Source organism: Pongo abelii, chromosome 17, assembly GCF_028885655.2.
Source record: "Pongo abelii isolate AG06213 chromosome 17, NHGRI_mPonAbe1-v2.0_pri, whole genome shotgun sequence".
In the NCBI taxonomy this organism is placed as follows: Eukaryota; Metazoa; Chordata; class Mammalia; order Primates; family Hominidae; genus Pongo; species Pongo abelii.
The window spans coordinates 21,194,518-21,210,951 of record NC_072002.2 but is presented as its reverse complement, the minus strand read 5'-3'; the positions used below and the strand labels follow the sequence as shown (position 1 = coordinate 21,210,951).

The window sequence follows — 16,434 nt, the reverse complement described above, 5'->3', positions numbered from 1 at the left end:
CATCCCTGGCTTGAAGGTGGGGCTTCAGCAGGGACCTGCCCCTTTTTGCCCAGGAGCCTGTCTGCCTCCTGCTGCCATCAGTCATGTACACAGCGCCCAGGCTGTTGGTGTCAAGGGGCACCTGGAGGCCCACACCAAGCCACCCTCAGCCCACCCCTGCCTCAGCCTCCCACCAATGCTCGTCAGCACCCAAAGTCCGGAGGGGGCTGAGGTGCCAGGGGGCTGACATATCAGCACCGCCCTGAGCAGACACACACCTGGCCGAATTGTGACAGTGCCCAGGCTCAGCCTCAACTTTGCTCCAAAATTGGAGCAGGCACCAGGATCGGGGAGAGGCCAGGCAGCAGGAGCAGGCACTTCTGAGCCTGCAGGGGCAGGGGACTTTGCTAGGCCCCTGAGAGCACAGGAATGCCTGGGTCCGCAGCTGCAGCTTTGTGACTGCAGCTGCACCCAGGAGGGCAGGGCTCCTGCCCCACCAACTCAGAAGAGGGCAGGGCTCCCACCTGTTCCTGGCTCTCACCGGCTCCGTGGAGCACAGAGCCCTGGCCATGCTTCCCCGGTGCAGCCAGCATCTTCGCAGCAGCTGCTCCAGATGGGCCACCACTGCCATCAGTATTTGATGAAGTTCCACATCCTTTCACAATAGAAACCCTCAACAAAGTAGGATGGAAGGAAGCTACTTCAACATCACAAAGGCTATCTATGAAAAGCCCACAGCTTACATCATACTTAATGGTGAAAGACTGAAAGCTTTTCCTCTAAGACCAGGAACAAGACAAGAATGCCTGCTTTCACTACTTCTGTTCAACACAGTATTAATTAGAAGTTCTAGCCAGAGCAATTAGGCAGGAAAAAGAAATAAAAGACATTCCAAGTGGAAAGGAAGAAGTAAAAGTATCTCTGTTAGAAGATGACATGACCTTATGTGTAAAAACCTTAAAGATTCTATTTAAAAAATAACCCAAAAAGTGTCAAAACTAATGAATTCGGCAAAGTAGCAGGATACAGAATCAACATGCAAAAATCAGTTGCATTTATTTTCATGTACAGTGAACAATTTGGTAAGGAAATTAAGAAAATTCCATTTTCAGTAGCATCAAAAAGAACAGAATACTTAGAAATATACTTACCCAAGGAGGTGAAAGACTTGTGCACTAAGCAATAGAAAACATCGCTGAAAGAAATGGAAGAAGATACAAATAAATGGAAAGATACCTTGTATTCATGAATTGGAAGACTTAACTATTTTTAAGATGTTAGTACTACTGAAAGCAATGTACAGACTTCAGTGTAATCACTTTTGAAATCCCGAAGAGGCTTTTTGCAGAAATAGGAAAAATAATCCATCCTAAAGTTTATATAAGCAATGTACAGACTTCAGTGTAATCACTTTTGAAATCCCAAAGAGGCTTTTTGCAGAAATAGGGAAAATAATCCATCCTAAAGTTTATATATTATCTCAAGGGACCCTAAATATCCACAATAATCTCAAAAAAAAAAAGATTTGAAAAGTTAAAGGTCTCACAATTCCTGATTTCAAAACTTACTACAAAGCTGTAGTAATCAAAACAGTATGGTGCTGGGATATAGACAAATATATAGACCAATGGAATAGAACAGAGAGTCCAGAGATAAACTCTCAAATATATGGTCAAGTAATTTTCAGAAAGGATGCGAAGGCCATTCAATGGGGAAAGGACAGCCTTTTCAGAGTGGTGATGGGGAACCTGGATAGCCACATGCAAACGAATGACATTGGACCCTTATAACATACCCAAAAATTAACTCAAATGGATAAAAATATAAACATAAGAGCTAAAACTTTAAAATTCAGCCTTAGTTTGACTGGTAGAACAAAGTACCGTAGACCGGGTGGCTTATAAACAGCAAACACTGATTTCTCATTCTGGAGGTCGGACATGAGAGACCACAGTGCCAGCACGGTTGGGTTCGGATGAGGCCACTCTTCCCAGTGGCAGACTGCCACCTTCTCTTGTGGAAAGAGCTTGCTAGCCTCCAGCCTCTTCTTATAAGGGTTCTGGTCCCATTCATGAGGACTCCACCCTCATTACCTAATTACCTAGCAAAGAGTCCACCTCCAAACACCATAACATTGGAGTATTTCCCATCTCCCCCCAAAAAAGTGCCAAATGGTCTGATGTAAAAGGAAAAAAATTCAGTCACTGTTCTCCAGATCTGCAAATAGCACATCTTGATTTTCAGCACCATAAAGACAATCATTTGGAAGATCCGGTGGTATTTTTTCTCTTTAATGCAAATGTTTTGGTGTCAAGCAGATTGAATTTGTGGGGAGTTTTCCTGTTAGCGTGGCCGTTCACTGACCATTCAGAAGGAAGAAAATATGAAACAGATTGCTCAAGTGTAAAGGAGTCTGAAAATGTCTGTCCTCAAGCCTGCAAGATTTGGAACCGTTCTGTGTCCCTTTTCCATAGATATAGGAATAAAAAGTCTGGATTCAGTAGAGTCATTTGACCAGCCAGCCCCTCAGGGTGGTCCCTGGGTCTGGGCAGCCATGCTCTCCGGAGCTGCCCATGGGGGCAACTTCCAGGGCCAAGCCAGAGAGGCCAGAGCACTAGACTAACGTTATAATTCCAAGTGTACGTAGCAGAGAAGACAGCTATGCCCACGTGTGTGTGTGTGTGTGATTGTGCCTTCTGTGGATATCGGCTAGGGACTGTCTCAGCAAAGCCTCTGCCTTTGGCGTGTTTACTGCTGTCAAAACCCTGCCCACAGCTTTATAGACCCCAAAGAAAAATGTTCTCATCCTACTCAGAGATGTTCAAACAGGAGTGATTGTCTGACAGTGACTACACTCGCAGGAGAGTGACAAACAGCAAGGCCCAGCTGTCCCTTGGTACCCTCAGGGGATTGGTTCTGGGACCTCCAAATACACCACAGTCCCAGCATGCTCAAGTCCCACAGTCTGTCCTGCTGAACCCATGGACAAAAAAGGTCGGCCCCTCTGTATGAGAGGCTTTTCCATCTCATGAATACACATTGGGTTGAAAAAAATCTGCATTTTAGTGGAACAGCCAGGTTTAAACACATGTTGTTCAGTGGTCCACTGTATTCATTCACAATACAGATTTCATTTTAGGAAAAAAAAAAAAAAAAAGCCCAAAGGAAAATAAAGACTTTTCACAAAGTTGAATGTTATAAAGTTGTTTTTGTTTTGTTTTTGTTTTTGTTTTTGTTTTGAGATGGAGTCTTGGTCTGTCGCCCAGGCTGGAGTGCAGTGGTGCGATCTCTGCTCACTACAACCTCGGCCTCCCAGGTTCAAACAATTCTCCTGCCTCAGCCTCCTCAGTAGCTGGGATTGCAGGCGTGCACCACCGTGCCCAGCTAAATTTTTTTGTATTTTTAGTAGAGACGGCTTTTCACCATGTTGGCCAGACTGGTCTTGAACTCCTGACCTCAGGTGATCCACTCACCTTGGCCTCGCAAAATTCTGGGATTACAGGCATGAGCCACGATGCCTGGCCTAAAGTTGTTTTTTTTTTTTACCCCATCCACTGCCTCCCTGTGTGACCTCATGACATCAAGAAAACAGCGCATGGTACAGATAATCTCTGCCGAGGTTTGTAGTCATGGTGACTGCCTCGGTGGGCAGCTGATTGCCATGCTGGGCTAATATTTTAAGAGCACAGATAGTCTTTATGCAGTGGTGGGCCGTTGGTCTGTGTAGCACCTGGGGTTCTACTGAAACCAAGTAGCCAGAGCCAGAGAAGAACTTGCCTGTGAGGAGACTCTTGGTTAATGCAGCACCCAACCTTAGGAGAAAGCTCCTGAAGAAATCTGGAATTAACACAACATTGCTTAAGCTGCCCCCATTCCTCAGCCTTTCCATTCAAAATGCCACCTTTGGAATACTGTTTTAAAAAAAAAAATAAGGAAATGTCCATGAATAAGGAATATCTTAAAAGAGCTAATGGAAATTAGGCGGGGCGCGGTGGCTCACACCTGTAATCCCAGCACTTTGGGAGGCCGAGGCGGGTGGATCACTTGAGGTCAGGAGTTCGAGACCAACCTGGCCAACATAGTGAAACCCCATCTCCACTAAAAATACAAAAATTAGTCAGGCATGGTGGTGCATGCCTGTAGTCCCAGCTACTCAGGAGGCTGAGGCAGGAGAATCGCTTGAACCCGGGAGGCAGAGGTTGCAATGAGCCAAGATCATGCCACTGCACTCCAGCCTGGGCAACAGAGCAAGACTCCATCTCAACAACAACAAAAAAAAAAAAAAAAAAAAAGAGATAATGGAAATTTATCCCCCTTTAACTGTGCATAACAGCAGCAAGTAACCATTACCTGTGATGAGAAGAGCTACCATTTGCTGAAGCTTATTTAAGGCACTGTGCTAAGGAATTCTCATAAATGGTATTTGAGCCTCATGACAACCTCTTTTATTATTATTATTATTATTATTATTATTATACTTTAGGTTTTATGGTACATGTGCGCAATGTGCAGGTTAGTTACATATGTATACATGTGCCATGCTGGTGCGCTGCACCCACTAACTTGTCACAACCTCTTTTTACAAATAAGGAAACTGAGGCTGGGAGAAACTAAATGAGCTGCCTGAGATCACAGTTCGGAAAGTGGCAGAAGCTGAGCTCGGTGGCACACACCTGTAGTTCCAGCTATCCGGGAGGCTGAGGTGGGAGGATGGTTTGAGGCCGGGAGTTCAATGCTATGAGCACATTTATGAAAATGTGCTGCTCTCCATCCTGGGCAACATAGACTTTGTCTCTTAAAAAAATAATAAATAAAAATGTTTTAAATTTAAAAATGAAAAACATGGGCAGAATTCTAGCCTATGCAATGGCTACCTAACCTCAGAGACTTCTTACCCTTACAGATGTATACCTGTGCTGATAGCGGTAGCGTCCATCTGTGTAACATTAAATTGTCATCAGATAATTCTTGTTACCTTTTTTGTTAGTGCCTTTGTTCCAGGGAGAAAGTAAGAGAATAAAAACATGCTTGCAAGGCAGTGCACATACAAGAGGCCTCTGAAAGCTGCTGCCAGACCTGTGTGCCCCTAGAGCAGGTGCCCTCTCGTAAGCATCCTGGGGCAGGTATAGCAGCCCCTGATAAGTCCTGCTCAGTGCGATGTGGGTCTCAAGGAACTGGTCCTTATAATGGTCAAATATGAGTGATTTGAGAGTAATGTAACTTAAAAAGTAAACTAGAATTCATTCAAAGTGATCCCTAGAGTAATGTCCCTCTAACCCACTGGCATTCCAGGATGCTTTCTTGAGCTTCTTGGGTTTGGAGTGACTCCATGAGCCCTGGCAACTGTGCAGAAGCCCCTGTCTCCCACCCCTTGGGGACATGCAGCACCAGTATCTGTTGGACATGTGCACATCTGCTCACATGTTGCAGTGGAAGAGGACTGAGACCCGCTGCAAGGAAGTATTCAGTACATGTATAGTGAGGTCATGAATGAACAGCTGGGTGAATGGCTGCCTCCCTTTTGGTTGTTCTTACAAGGAAATAGCCTACAAGACGGAATGCATTTCAGCCTGTATGAAGTTATTAACAGAGTTTTGTTCCTATTGCTTAAAATTCTGTGAACTACTTTAAGTATTATCTTATTTCACAGCTTATTTTGAGTAATACAACAATGCAAGCATTAGCCGAGAACATCAGTGCCTTTATTGTTGATTAAAATTGGCCCCATAATGAGGATGCGGGAATGCTGCCATCTGAGCGGCAGCCAGCTGTGTAGTGAGCCCCCTTCTCCCTGAAAATGTTCTCCGTAGCATGTGGGGTGAGTGAAGAGACCCCCAACCTAGACAAGGGAGACACATCTTTGTACTCAGCTATCTGCACTCTCTCAGTTGGCACAAGCCCCTTGGAGGACGCCGGTCACAGAGTCAAATCTTTGTTTGACAGAGATGGAGCAGGAGCCAGCAGGCTTCACCAGCAACACGAGAGGTTTAAGGGCTAAGGACGGTGACCTTGCCAACAGTCAGCGTGTGACAGCCTTGGTGGACTGACCAGAGAAGGCTGTGGAGTGAGCATCAGCTAATGCTACGGGGTGATTGCCTTTTTAGAACTCCGGTCAGTCTTCCCATCTGAGTTTTCTGCATAGCAGCCTGGGGCACAGAGCTGGAATGCCAGCCTTCTCGGGTTTTGGCCTCAAGCTGTTCCACCACAGCATGTTGTAGTTATAACGTCCCCATGTACCGTGTGGGTGAGAGGCCTGGGAAAAAAGTTTCCTATAAAAGTAAATAAATTGGGGCAGGGGGCAATTGTCAGTAAATAAATAAATTATTATGTAGTCATAATTTTTGTTATTATACCTCAATAAAACTGGAAAAAAACTGGTGGTGGTAGGGGAAAGTGCTTATGTTATACTCTGTGAAGAAGAGAATACACAACTCTGGCCACATTATGGTTACAACTGTATAAATTTAATATATGCAAATGAACAAGCATTAGAAAAGCACTTAAAGAAAGAAATTGGCAAGGTGCGCTCATGCCTGTAATCCCAGCACTTTGGGAGGCCAAGGCGGGCGAATCACAAGGTCAGGAGATCGAGACCATCCTGGCTAACATGGTGAAACCCCGTCTCTACTAACAATACAAAAAAAAAAACAGAATTAGTCGGGCATGGTGGCGGGTGCCTGTAGTCCCAGCTACTCGGTAGGCTGAGGCAGGAGAATGGCGTGAACCCGGGAGGCGGAGCTTGCAGTGAGCCGAGATCCCACCACTGCACTCCAGCCTGGGCAACAGAGCAAGATTCCGTCTCAAAAAAAAAAAAAAAAAAAAATGAAATCCGTTGAAGTATTAGGATGATGGGACTGTAGATGCATTTCCTCCCATTTTGGATTTTTAATTTTGCTGTTACATTATTCCTGCAAAAAACAAAAGCCAGGCAGGAAAAGTTCTCATCTCCAGGCCATCCCATCTGGCAGATGTCCCAAGGCAGGAATGGCCTGAACTCCTCTCTACCAGTGGCCAACTCTCCTCCTGCTCCAGGCTTGGTTCTCAGGCTTTGAGAACCTCAGGGCAGAACACCTTTTTCCACCCCAGCAAGCAAAATGAATAGATAACAATTGTGCCCTTGTTTTGAGCAACAGGAGCAGATGAGACCCACACTGGTGGGCTGGCCTGGGAAAGGTCCAGGGCTGGCTTGACCCGGGCAGCAAGGCTGATGAGGAAGGTGGTGTGGCGGGGAGGAGACCCCAGGGCTGCAGGCATGCCCTGCGTTACCCTCTGCACCCCTTTCCTGGCCTCAGGAACTCTCTGTGGGATGCGTTAGAAGACCTGCTGACAGGCTGGATAAGGCCAATGAGAGAGAGAGGGAACGGAGAAGTGGGGCACCTGGGTTCACAGGACTTAAGAAAGAATTTAGTTACTTATTTAACAAATTAACGTGTGTCACGCATGTAGGTATGGGAAATGCATTATTAAAAAGACAGTGCAGAGGTGCAGCACCAGGATACGGGTGGATTTGGGACTCTAGAATGGCTTTGGTTGTGTGTGGTACAAGGGAGAATGTATACATGTATTACGTGTGTAGTTTTTTAAAGTACACGTATAGAGGAAAAGATGAGACACGTCTGATGAGATGTCAACAGCAACAATTCTTAGTTATGGGCGCTGTGAATTTCCCAGAGAGGAGGAGAGTCCTTTAGCTGGGCGTGGTGATCTCAGCACTTTAGCAGGCTGAGGCAGGATCACTTGAGCCCAGGAGTTCAAGATCAGCTTGGGCAGCATAGCGAGATCCCCATCTCAATAGATGGATTAGATGGATGGATGGATGGAGAGAGAGAGAGAGAGAGACGGACAGATATTTAGATAGCCTAGATTGCTTGATGAATGGATAAGTTGGATAGGCAGAGACAAATGGATAGAAATATATTAGAAGGACAGATGGATAGATTCTAGATGGATGAATGAATAGAAACAGATTAGACAGAGATAGATGGATCCATCGATTGATTAGATAGGTTAAGATAGTCCTTGCATTCATTCAGGGAAGCCGCAGCGGGTGCCGCCTAGCGCAGCGGCCTCTGCCCAGACACTCAATGCTGCAGAACAGGAGGGAGGCCGGGGCCTGTGGCGGGCGAGGGAAATGCAGGGCAGAGGACTGGGGTGAGGGAGAGAGGCGGCGGCCCAGAGGAGCAGCAGGCGCGCCTCGGGCGGTTTCCTGTCCGGGGAGGCGGGGCCGCCTGTCGGCGTGGGGTGCGGCGAGGGGAGCGGGGCGCTGGGTCAGCCGAGGGCCGGTCCTCGGGGGCGCAGCCGGGCTGGACGGGGACTCCTGTGGGCACTTGGCCGGGTTTGCTCGTGTTTCGGGAAATGAGGCCAGCGGGGACAGTCACTACGTTTTCAGGAACTGCTCAGCCCCTCTGAGTGCCCCGCAGATGGACCCGGCGGCGTTCCTGGCTGCGGCTGACTGGGCTCCCGAGCGAGGAGCGCCCCTGCGGGCCGAGCCTGGGCCGCCGGCGGTGGGAGCGCCTCCGCCCCCTTCCCGCTTCCGCCCCGCTGGCGCCGGACCCCCGCCCTCGTCTGTGCCCGCCAGGCCGGGCCCTTCCCTCCCGTTACAGGCGGTCCCTGAGCCCACCGTTCGTCCCCGCGCAGCTGGACCGCCGTATACGTTTGCCACTGATTCCAAGATGTCCCCGAGTATCTTAGGAAAGGGCCGTGTTGGACAAACGCGGGGCGCGGTGTTTCTGTCCGCGCCGTCCCTCGCTGCTGGCGCCGGGGCCGTCGGAGGCTCAGTGATGGCCCAGCCCGCCCGTTTCCGAGAATTCCCCAAACGCGGGCCCCTACACGCTGAGTTCCCGCTCTCCCGTGACGGCCGACAGCCCCGCGGACCCTGCTGACAGCCACACTCTGGGCTGAAAATGGTACCACGCGTACTTTTTTTTCCAGCACGCGTGGGGCCTTGGAAAGAACCTTTGCTGAGGCCTGTGGCTGGCCTGTCACCTTGTCAATCTGGCCAAACGTTTTTGAAGAAAGATACTAACTCACCAGATGTGAAGTTGCATCTGCCCTGTGAATAAGCGGACTGGAGAGGACACTCGCTGGGGGATCCTGAGTCCAGGCTCGGAAAGGGCCGTCCACCTGCGAGCGCGGACTTGCGCCTCTGCTGGAGGCCGGGCAGGGCACGGGCGGGCCCGGGGCCACCTCTGCCAGGGCTTCCTCAACCCAGCCTGCCCTCGTCGGGCGGCCACTGACTGCGGTTGGACAGTCATCTTGAATGTATTTCAAGCACACAGGTGTAGAGAGTGAGCCATATTCCACTTCAAATCTAATCTGGCCAGGAGTTCAACTTTTCCATGTTTCCTTTTGTTCACATCCCTCCATGTAGACAAGAGGTCTGAAAAGGGACGGGCTCTTTCTCGCTCCACGTTTTTGTTTGTTTATCTATTTTTTTGTTTTTGTTTTTTTGATAGGGAGTCTCACTCTGTCGCCCAGGCTGGAATGCAGTGGCAATATCTCGGCTCACTACAACCTCCGCCTCCCAGGTTTAAGCGATTCTCCTGCCTCAGCCTCCCGAGTAGCTGGGATTACAGGCACCCGCCACCACGCCCAACTAATTTTTGTATTTTTATTAGAGATGGGGTTTCACCATGTTGGCCAGGCTGGTCTCGAACTGCTGACCTTGTGATCCATCTGCCTCTGCCTCCCAAAGTGCTAGGATTACAGGCGTGAGTCATGGCGCCCGGCCTCGCTCCACGTTTTATGCAGATCCCCGTTTCCAGAAGTTGTGGTTCATGTTTTTAGGTGTATGCGGGGCTAATGATTTTCCTCTGTTTCTTGTTCCCCACTCTCCTCCCCTTCCCCTCCGCCAGGAAGGGTGCCTGTGGCCTTCAGACAGCGCCGCACCGCGGCCGGGCGCCTCGGAGGTAAGGGGCCCCAGGAGGTGAGGGCTGCGCGGGGCAGGGCGGGGGGGGAGAGGGGGATGAAGGGGGCGTGTCCCTGCCACGTGGGGTGGAAGGGGAGGGGGCCTCACCACGTGGGCTGACACTTTTGGAGGAAGGCATTGCCTAGAACTTTGATCAAAAGTGGGAGGGGACTTCCCCTAGAATCTTCCAGCGATTATTCCTGCTAGTCTAAAGCTCCTTATCAAAAACAATTTGAGAATCACTTATCTTTACATGATCCCATAAGCTTCTACTAATGTGCCTTGGCAAGTGTGGGCACAGTTTATAAATATCATAGCATGATTCATTCCCACATCTCCAAGTGTAATAATGTGGATTTTAAAATAACTTTTTTTGCCTTTAAGTTAAAAATAATGGTGTGAGAGAAATCAGTATCTCTATGTATGTGTGTAGATATGTGTGTATATTAAATGCATGTATATACACATATATGTATACACACACACATCTATGCATATATGCGTGTGTGTATATATAGAAGTATATAAAAGAGCCGTCTCCTAGAAGAAACTGGGATGGTAGAACAAATGAGAAGATTTTGTAAGAAATGTACTACCTGGATTCATTTTGAAAAAATAAATTACTATAATCATATTTACTTGAGTAAAAAACATTTTTCATGTCAGTGACTAAAAATAACTACAAGAAACTTTTATTCAGATTCCAAATAACTGGAAAAGTCTAGGAGCCACAAAGAAAAAACAGTCTTTTTGGGGGGATTTGTTAAAAAGTAATTGGTAGGGCAATAATCTTCTTTAAATAATTAATAAATCAACCCAATGCTTTGTGTCTGCTCCACGTACCACTGTGTGAAGTTATAACTTCTGCTTACTCAGAGTCCTGGCTGGCGCAGTAGCTCATGACTGTACTCCTAGCACTTTAGGAAGCTGAGGTGGGTGGGTCACTTAAGCTCAGGAGTTCAAGACAAGCCTATGCAACATGACAAAACCCCACCTCAAAAAAAAAAAAGCTAGGCATGGTGGTGTGCACCTGTAGTCCCAGCTACTCAGGAGGTTGAGGTGGGAGAATCACTTGAGCCCAGAAGGTTGAGGTTGCAATAAGCCAAGATCTCGCCACTGCACTCCAGCCTAGGTGACAGAGCCAGACCCTGTCTCAAAAAAAAAAAAAAAATTAAGATTAAAAATTAAATAAAAATAAAAAATCTCGGAGCCCCTCCTTACTTTTCTGAATCATAAGTTCTAGCTTCTAGAGCTAGCAGGGACCTGAGAAAGCAGGCAGCCCTGTCCTGTCCTCGTAAGTTATAGAGAAGCTGAGGCCTGGACGAGGTCACTGGTGACCAGGTCCGAGTGCAGGCCGCAGTGCTCTTCGCCCTGTGACTCTTGGAGTTCCTAGTGTGTTCTGTTTCCAAGGGGAAAATGCACGCGTAGCACGCACAGTAACTCCCAGGAGCCCAAGCTTTCCATTACCCACAGCTCTCCATTGCTCAGCCCTCCTGGATGCGCTGGGATTTGGCAAGGTGAGTGGTTTGTCATAAGGAATCAGAAAAGTACACTTTTTTTTCTGGAATTGGATTTTCCTGTTTTTTTGTTTTTTCCCCTGGGAGATGGTGTTCAAACTGGTAGGAACACAGACCAAGCGTGACTTTCCTTGATTCTGACACATTTATGGTCATCATTGTGCCCAAACCGTCTTCAAGCCTCTCCTCTTTTCCTTCCAGATCATGCATGCCCCGCGGTCCAGGGACAGGTTCACAGCGCCGTCCTTCATCCAGAGGGATCGCTTCAGCCGCTTCCAGCCCACCTACCCCTATGTGCAGCACGAGATTGATCTTCCTCCCACCATCTCCCTGTCCGACGGTGAAGAGCCACCTCCTTACCAGGGGCCCTGCACCCTGCAGCTGCGGGACCCTGAACAGCAGATGGAACTCAACCGAGAGTCCGTGAGGGCCCCGCCCAACCGAACCATATTTGACAGTGATTTGATAGACATTGCTATGTATAGCGGGGGCCCATGCCCACCCAGCAGCAACTCGGGCATCAGTGCAAGCACCTGCAGCAGTAACGGGAGGATGGAGGGGCCGCCCCCCACATACAGCGAGGTGATGGGCCACCACCCAGGTGCCTCTTTCCTCCATCACCAGCGCAGCAACGCACACAGGGGCAGCAGACTGCAGTTTCAGCAGAACAATGCAGAGAGCACAATAGTACCCATCAAAGGCAAAGATAGGAAGCCTGGGAACCTGGTCTGATTCCCTCCAACGTGCACTTCAGCTGGAGAAAGAAACCAAGGAGGGAAGCGGCCGCTGGGCCCCTCCTGCGCACAGTGTTGTTCAGTTTCACATGGTACAAATAAGTAAAACCAAATGAGCAAACACGGTCTTTGTTTCTGATTCCTTTTAGGGGAATTGCATGCAAACTAGACTGAAATGATACAAACTTCCATCTGGTCTGACCGCAAACAGTGTTTATTTGGGGACAGGGGTTGGGATGGGGGTGTGGGCAGGGGAAAACAGAGAAAGGGATGCTTTGAAGATATCATGAAATAAAACCCACAGAGGTATTTGATTTATTTAATTGTGAAAGGAGACTTTGCAGATAAATGAGGCCAGAATGGCCTGTTTTATAATTAACCGAATAAAGAAGGAAGCATTATTATATATTATTTTGGGGAAGAACCAGCCAGTTCGCTTTTTCTCCTAAGGTGTGGAACTTTTATTTTGTTTTAAAAATATGAATCAAAATTCTTGTTTTGTGTGCCAAGGTATAAAGTGGAGAAGTTAGATGAGTGCAAGGAGCTCCTTTGTGTTGTGATGATGTGTTTTAAAAGTTGCACTATCTTAATGTTGAAAATATTTACGAGGGAACTGTTTTACGTGAAGTTCTGTATGTTGTCTTTTCACCTGTGGATTGTAATCAGGCCCAAGGAATATCCTGGAGTGGTCCCCAGAATCATCCAAGAAAAGATATTTGGGGACGTAGCCTAACATTTTACCAACTTATGTAAATCAAAAAAGTCATTATTGTTGCAGGAGTTTGCATCAAATAGCAGTGCATCGCTGAAGCTTTTGGAGACTTTTGGATGGAAGATAGGGAAGATTAAGTTCCAGCATTTCTGACTTGTTATTTTGAGTTACTCTGCTAATCTTAGGCTGCATAGTTTATGAGAAAATGAACACATGCATTTATGGATCCAGTATCATGCAGTGCTGCCCTCATCCTCCAGCAGTGCAATTTCTTCAGTAATTTAGATTTTTTTCACTATAGCATGAAATATATTCAAATACATACCTTATTTTATGCAATAAATTGTTTAAAATGCGAGGTGGTTATTCTGCATACTGTTGAAATATGTGACTCCTCAGTATATTCCCATTGCCTCTCCCCTTTCCTCGACAGCTTAGTTCAGTTCTGCAGGGCTGCTCAGTTCACAGGAGGCTCCCAGCAGCCACCCCACATCCAGCCTACCCAGAACTTCGTGTGGGAGTGGTGTGGGTGGTGGTTTCTTATGCTTTGGAAGGCCCTAGAAATGACGGAAGAATGCCATGTTGCTGATCGTGGTAATAAGCCATTGTGGGTTATTGTATGTCACTAGTATTAGCATAGCATTCTTAAAGGAATGCAGTGCTCAAAACCTACCCACATTCCCGCAGGATTCTACCAAACCCTTCCCCAGGCCAGCCTTTGTACTGAAGGCAAGAACTGGACAGTCAGAGAACAGTGGAAGGGGCAAGTGACTGAAGAGCACCGGGTAAAAAGCACAACATGCAGTTAAAATGCAACTAGAAAACTAATTTTAAATATTGTTAGTTTTAATATTCCTGATATTTACAAATATTCATTCTTATATACAATGAAAAAAATAACTTTCTTCTGCAGATGTAAGCACTGGCTTTTAGAAGAGCAGCAGCCAACACGTTTAGCAGACACTGCACGTGGAGAAGGGCTTATCTGCAGTACAGTCTGCCATGTGGATGGTGGGCCTCTGTGGCCTCTTCACGTAACAAGATGAGTTGGAATGGTGATTCCATGACTCCCATCTATGCAGCTTTAAAGCCAAATCCGCGTGTGTGTGTTTGTGTCTGTCTGTGGGTCTCGAAGGTGATCCGTTGGTGCGGTGGCTCTGTGCTGTAACTGGAGAGACTGTTCCAAACCCCAAGAGTTGTCTGATCCTAGTCTGTTCCCTTCTGCTTCTTACCTCTGTAGATAGGTCACTGGTTTTTGTTTGTTTGTTTGTTTTGAGGATTGGAATTTCCATTACATTCATCCTTTGCACACAGTAACATCCACAGAACTAGTCTAACTCTTAAAAGGAGAGAGGAAAAACACGGGCACCAGTTGTCAGCTCATGCTTACAACCGTGTGTGGAAGTATATACAGTTGAGAGTCACAGTGGAGGTTCTGAGACTGGATTCAGTCTTGTGCCAGTGACACTTGGAAGGCCTCTGCTGGAGAGAATCCAGCTCTCAGGGCAGAGATTGGCTTGGGGCCAGAAGGACCCTCCCCAACCCTGGAGACGCCCTGAAGGTTCACTGGCTCTCCAGATTAGCCTCTCTTCCTCTGTCAGGCAAAGATGAGGAGCCGGTGTTCCCATCAGGCCCTGCTGGCAGGGACTTGCAGTGGATTCTTGGTCAGGTGTGCCCACAGATGCGGAGGCGAGGTGAGTGATTCCATCATTTCAGTTCTCACCTGCAGTTTTGGTGAAGCAGGAGATGCACCCCACAGCTCTAGCTCTCAAATGGCTTCACAGTCCTTACTTCTCTACCTGCCTCAAGAAGGGGCTCAGAGCAGAGACTTGTGAATTCCTTAGTAACTGCGAGTATATGAATGTTTTGAACATGTCCACAGTATTGGCGAGATAATTAGGTAATTCGGATACCTTTAATCATCTTTCAAGAAAGGCTCCTCCCATTCAACCACCCTAGAGAATTGCCTTTGTTAAATAGTTATTTAAAGACACATACATATCAAACCATGACTTTGAAAGGTCTTCGAGGCTGGGACTCTGTAATGAATTAGTTTAAAAGCCAAGGTCATAACATGAATTGATAGTCAATTTCCCTTCAGCACAAGGAAAAGGTGGTTTAGATCAGTAGCTCTTTTGAAGGTTGTGGCTGACCTGTTCGTACCGTGTCGCCTCATGGCTAGCGTGGCGTTGAAAGAGTAGCGATTGGGAAGATGAAGCTTACACAGTGGGGCCTATTGTTCTTTCAATAACCCTTTTTTTAGCTTATAGAACCCATGGGTCCAGTTTAGTAACCAGTGATTTGGGCAATCAGTGATAGGTTTATAATCTTAGATTATTCCAGCAAAGTGTGGATTGCATTGTTAGGAAGAACATTTGGTGGGAATGAATGAACGCTCTTGGGCATACCGCTGACTTTTGTCCCTTGTTCCAGGTGTAGGAGACCCAAGGCATCTTGAATCCCATCTATAAGAACACAATCTTCCAGCATTTGCTTTTTCAGAAACTCTAGCATTCTTTTTAAATACTGATGCAATCCTTAATGGAAAAGAGATTTCATGAAGCAAATTATGTATTTCAATAGTTGATCTATTTTCAGTGTCCAAAATTTACTAATACAGAAGCTTGACAAGCATATCCTCACCCTCCCCACCACATAAACGCATGGACACACACCCAAGCCACAAGAAATCCCAAGAGAGCAGAAGAGAATTTTTAAAAGATTTATCGTGAGGACTGCATTTCCATTCACTAATTTTGGCTCAAACTGAGGCAGGGAATAGGGGCCAACAGTAAATGGGGGAGGCCTCGTGACACCAGCAGAGGAATTTTGTACCCAGGCGAGGACTTCTTGAACTTCCACGTATCTCCATTTGATCTCTTTCACATTTATTTCATCTTCATAAGAATGAGAAAGGCTCAAAAGGAAGCAGTTTTAGAAAGCTTCTCTGACCTAGAAGAATCCATCCAAATCCCTGCCTTCCTCTCTGAACCAACAGTTCCTATCTCTGACTGGGGCCATCCTCTATCTTCCATCCAGCGGCTCTTCTTTTTAGGAAGGCGCTGGTGCAGAGCATTTCAAATATGTCCTTAGGCCAGATACTGGTTGCTAGTACAGAGTCACACAGCACCCAGTCCCAAGCCCTCCCTCAAAGGACCGGCTCATGGCGTTGGTCACTGGCAGGCTCAGAGACATGCTGCTGTGGGCGCAGGGAGCCCGGCCCCCCACGCAGCCATGACTGGATGCGCCCCCATCTCAGGGGCTTGCTGCACTGCTCGTTGATTGAATTTTGCTACTTAGAATGGCAGCATTAACTTTGTGTACCATTCATTTTTTTAAAAATTTCCAAAGCTCAGCAGTGTATGAAAGAAAAAATTGGGAAAGATACTTGGTTTCTGTTAACTTTTGCGTTGCTTGCTTAAGTGATTAAAGCCAGTGCTTGGAGCCAAGGCTTCATGCCACGAACATGCCCCACAGCCTGCCCTTTGCTCTCCTGCTCACACTGACTGAGAATGCCGCGTGCTTGGCCTACTGAGGTGAAAGAACAATTGAATGACGGGTGGGCAAAGGGAGAACTTCCCCTTC

At 47.2% G+C, this 16,434-nt stretch overlaps 1 protein-coding gene across 4 annotated transcripts in view; it reads left to right on the top strand.

The window, feature by feature from the left end:
• LDLRAD4 (low density lipoprotein receptor class A domain containing 4) overlaps positions 1-16,237 on the top strand; it is a 430,850-nt gene extending 414,613 nt beyond the window's left edge. For all 4 annotated transcript variants that reach the window (XM_024235957.3, XM_054537609.2, XM_054537608.2 and 1 more), the window contains 2 exons: positions 9,834-9,887; positions 11,605-16,237. In XM_024235957.3, coding sequence (XP_024091725.1) covers positions 9,834-9,887; positions 11,605-12,135 — 585 coding nt within the window. In that variant the 3' untranslated portion in view covers positions 12,136-16,237. The remainder of the gene's footprint in view (positions 1-9,833; positions 9,888-11,604) is intronic.
• The last annotated feature ends 197 nt before the right edge of the window (positions 16,238-16,434 follow it).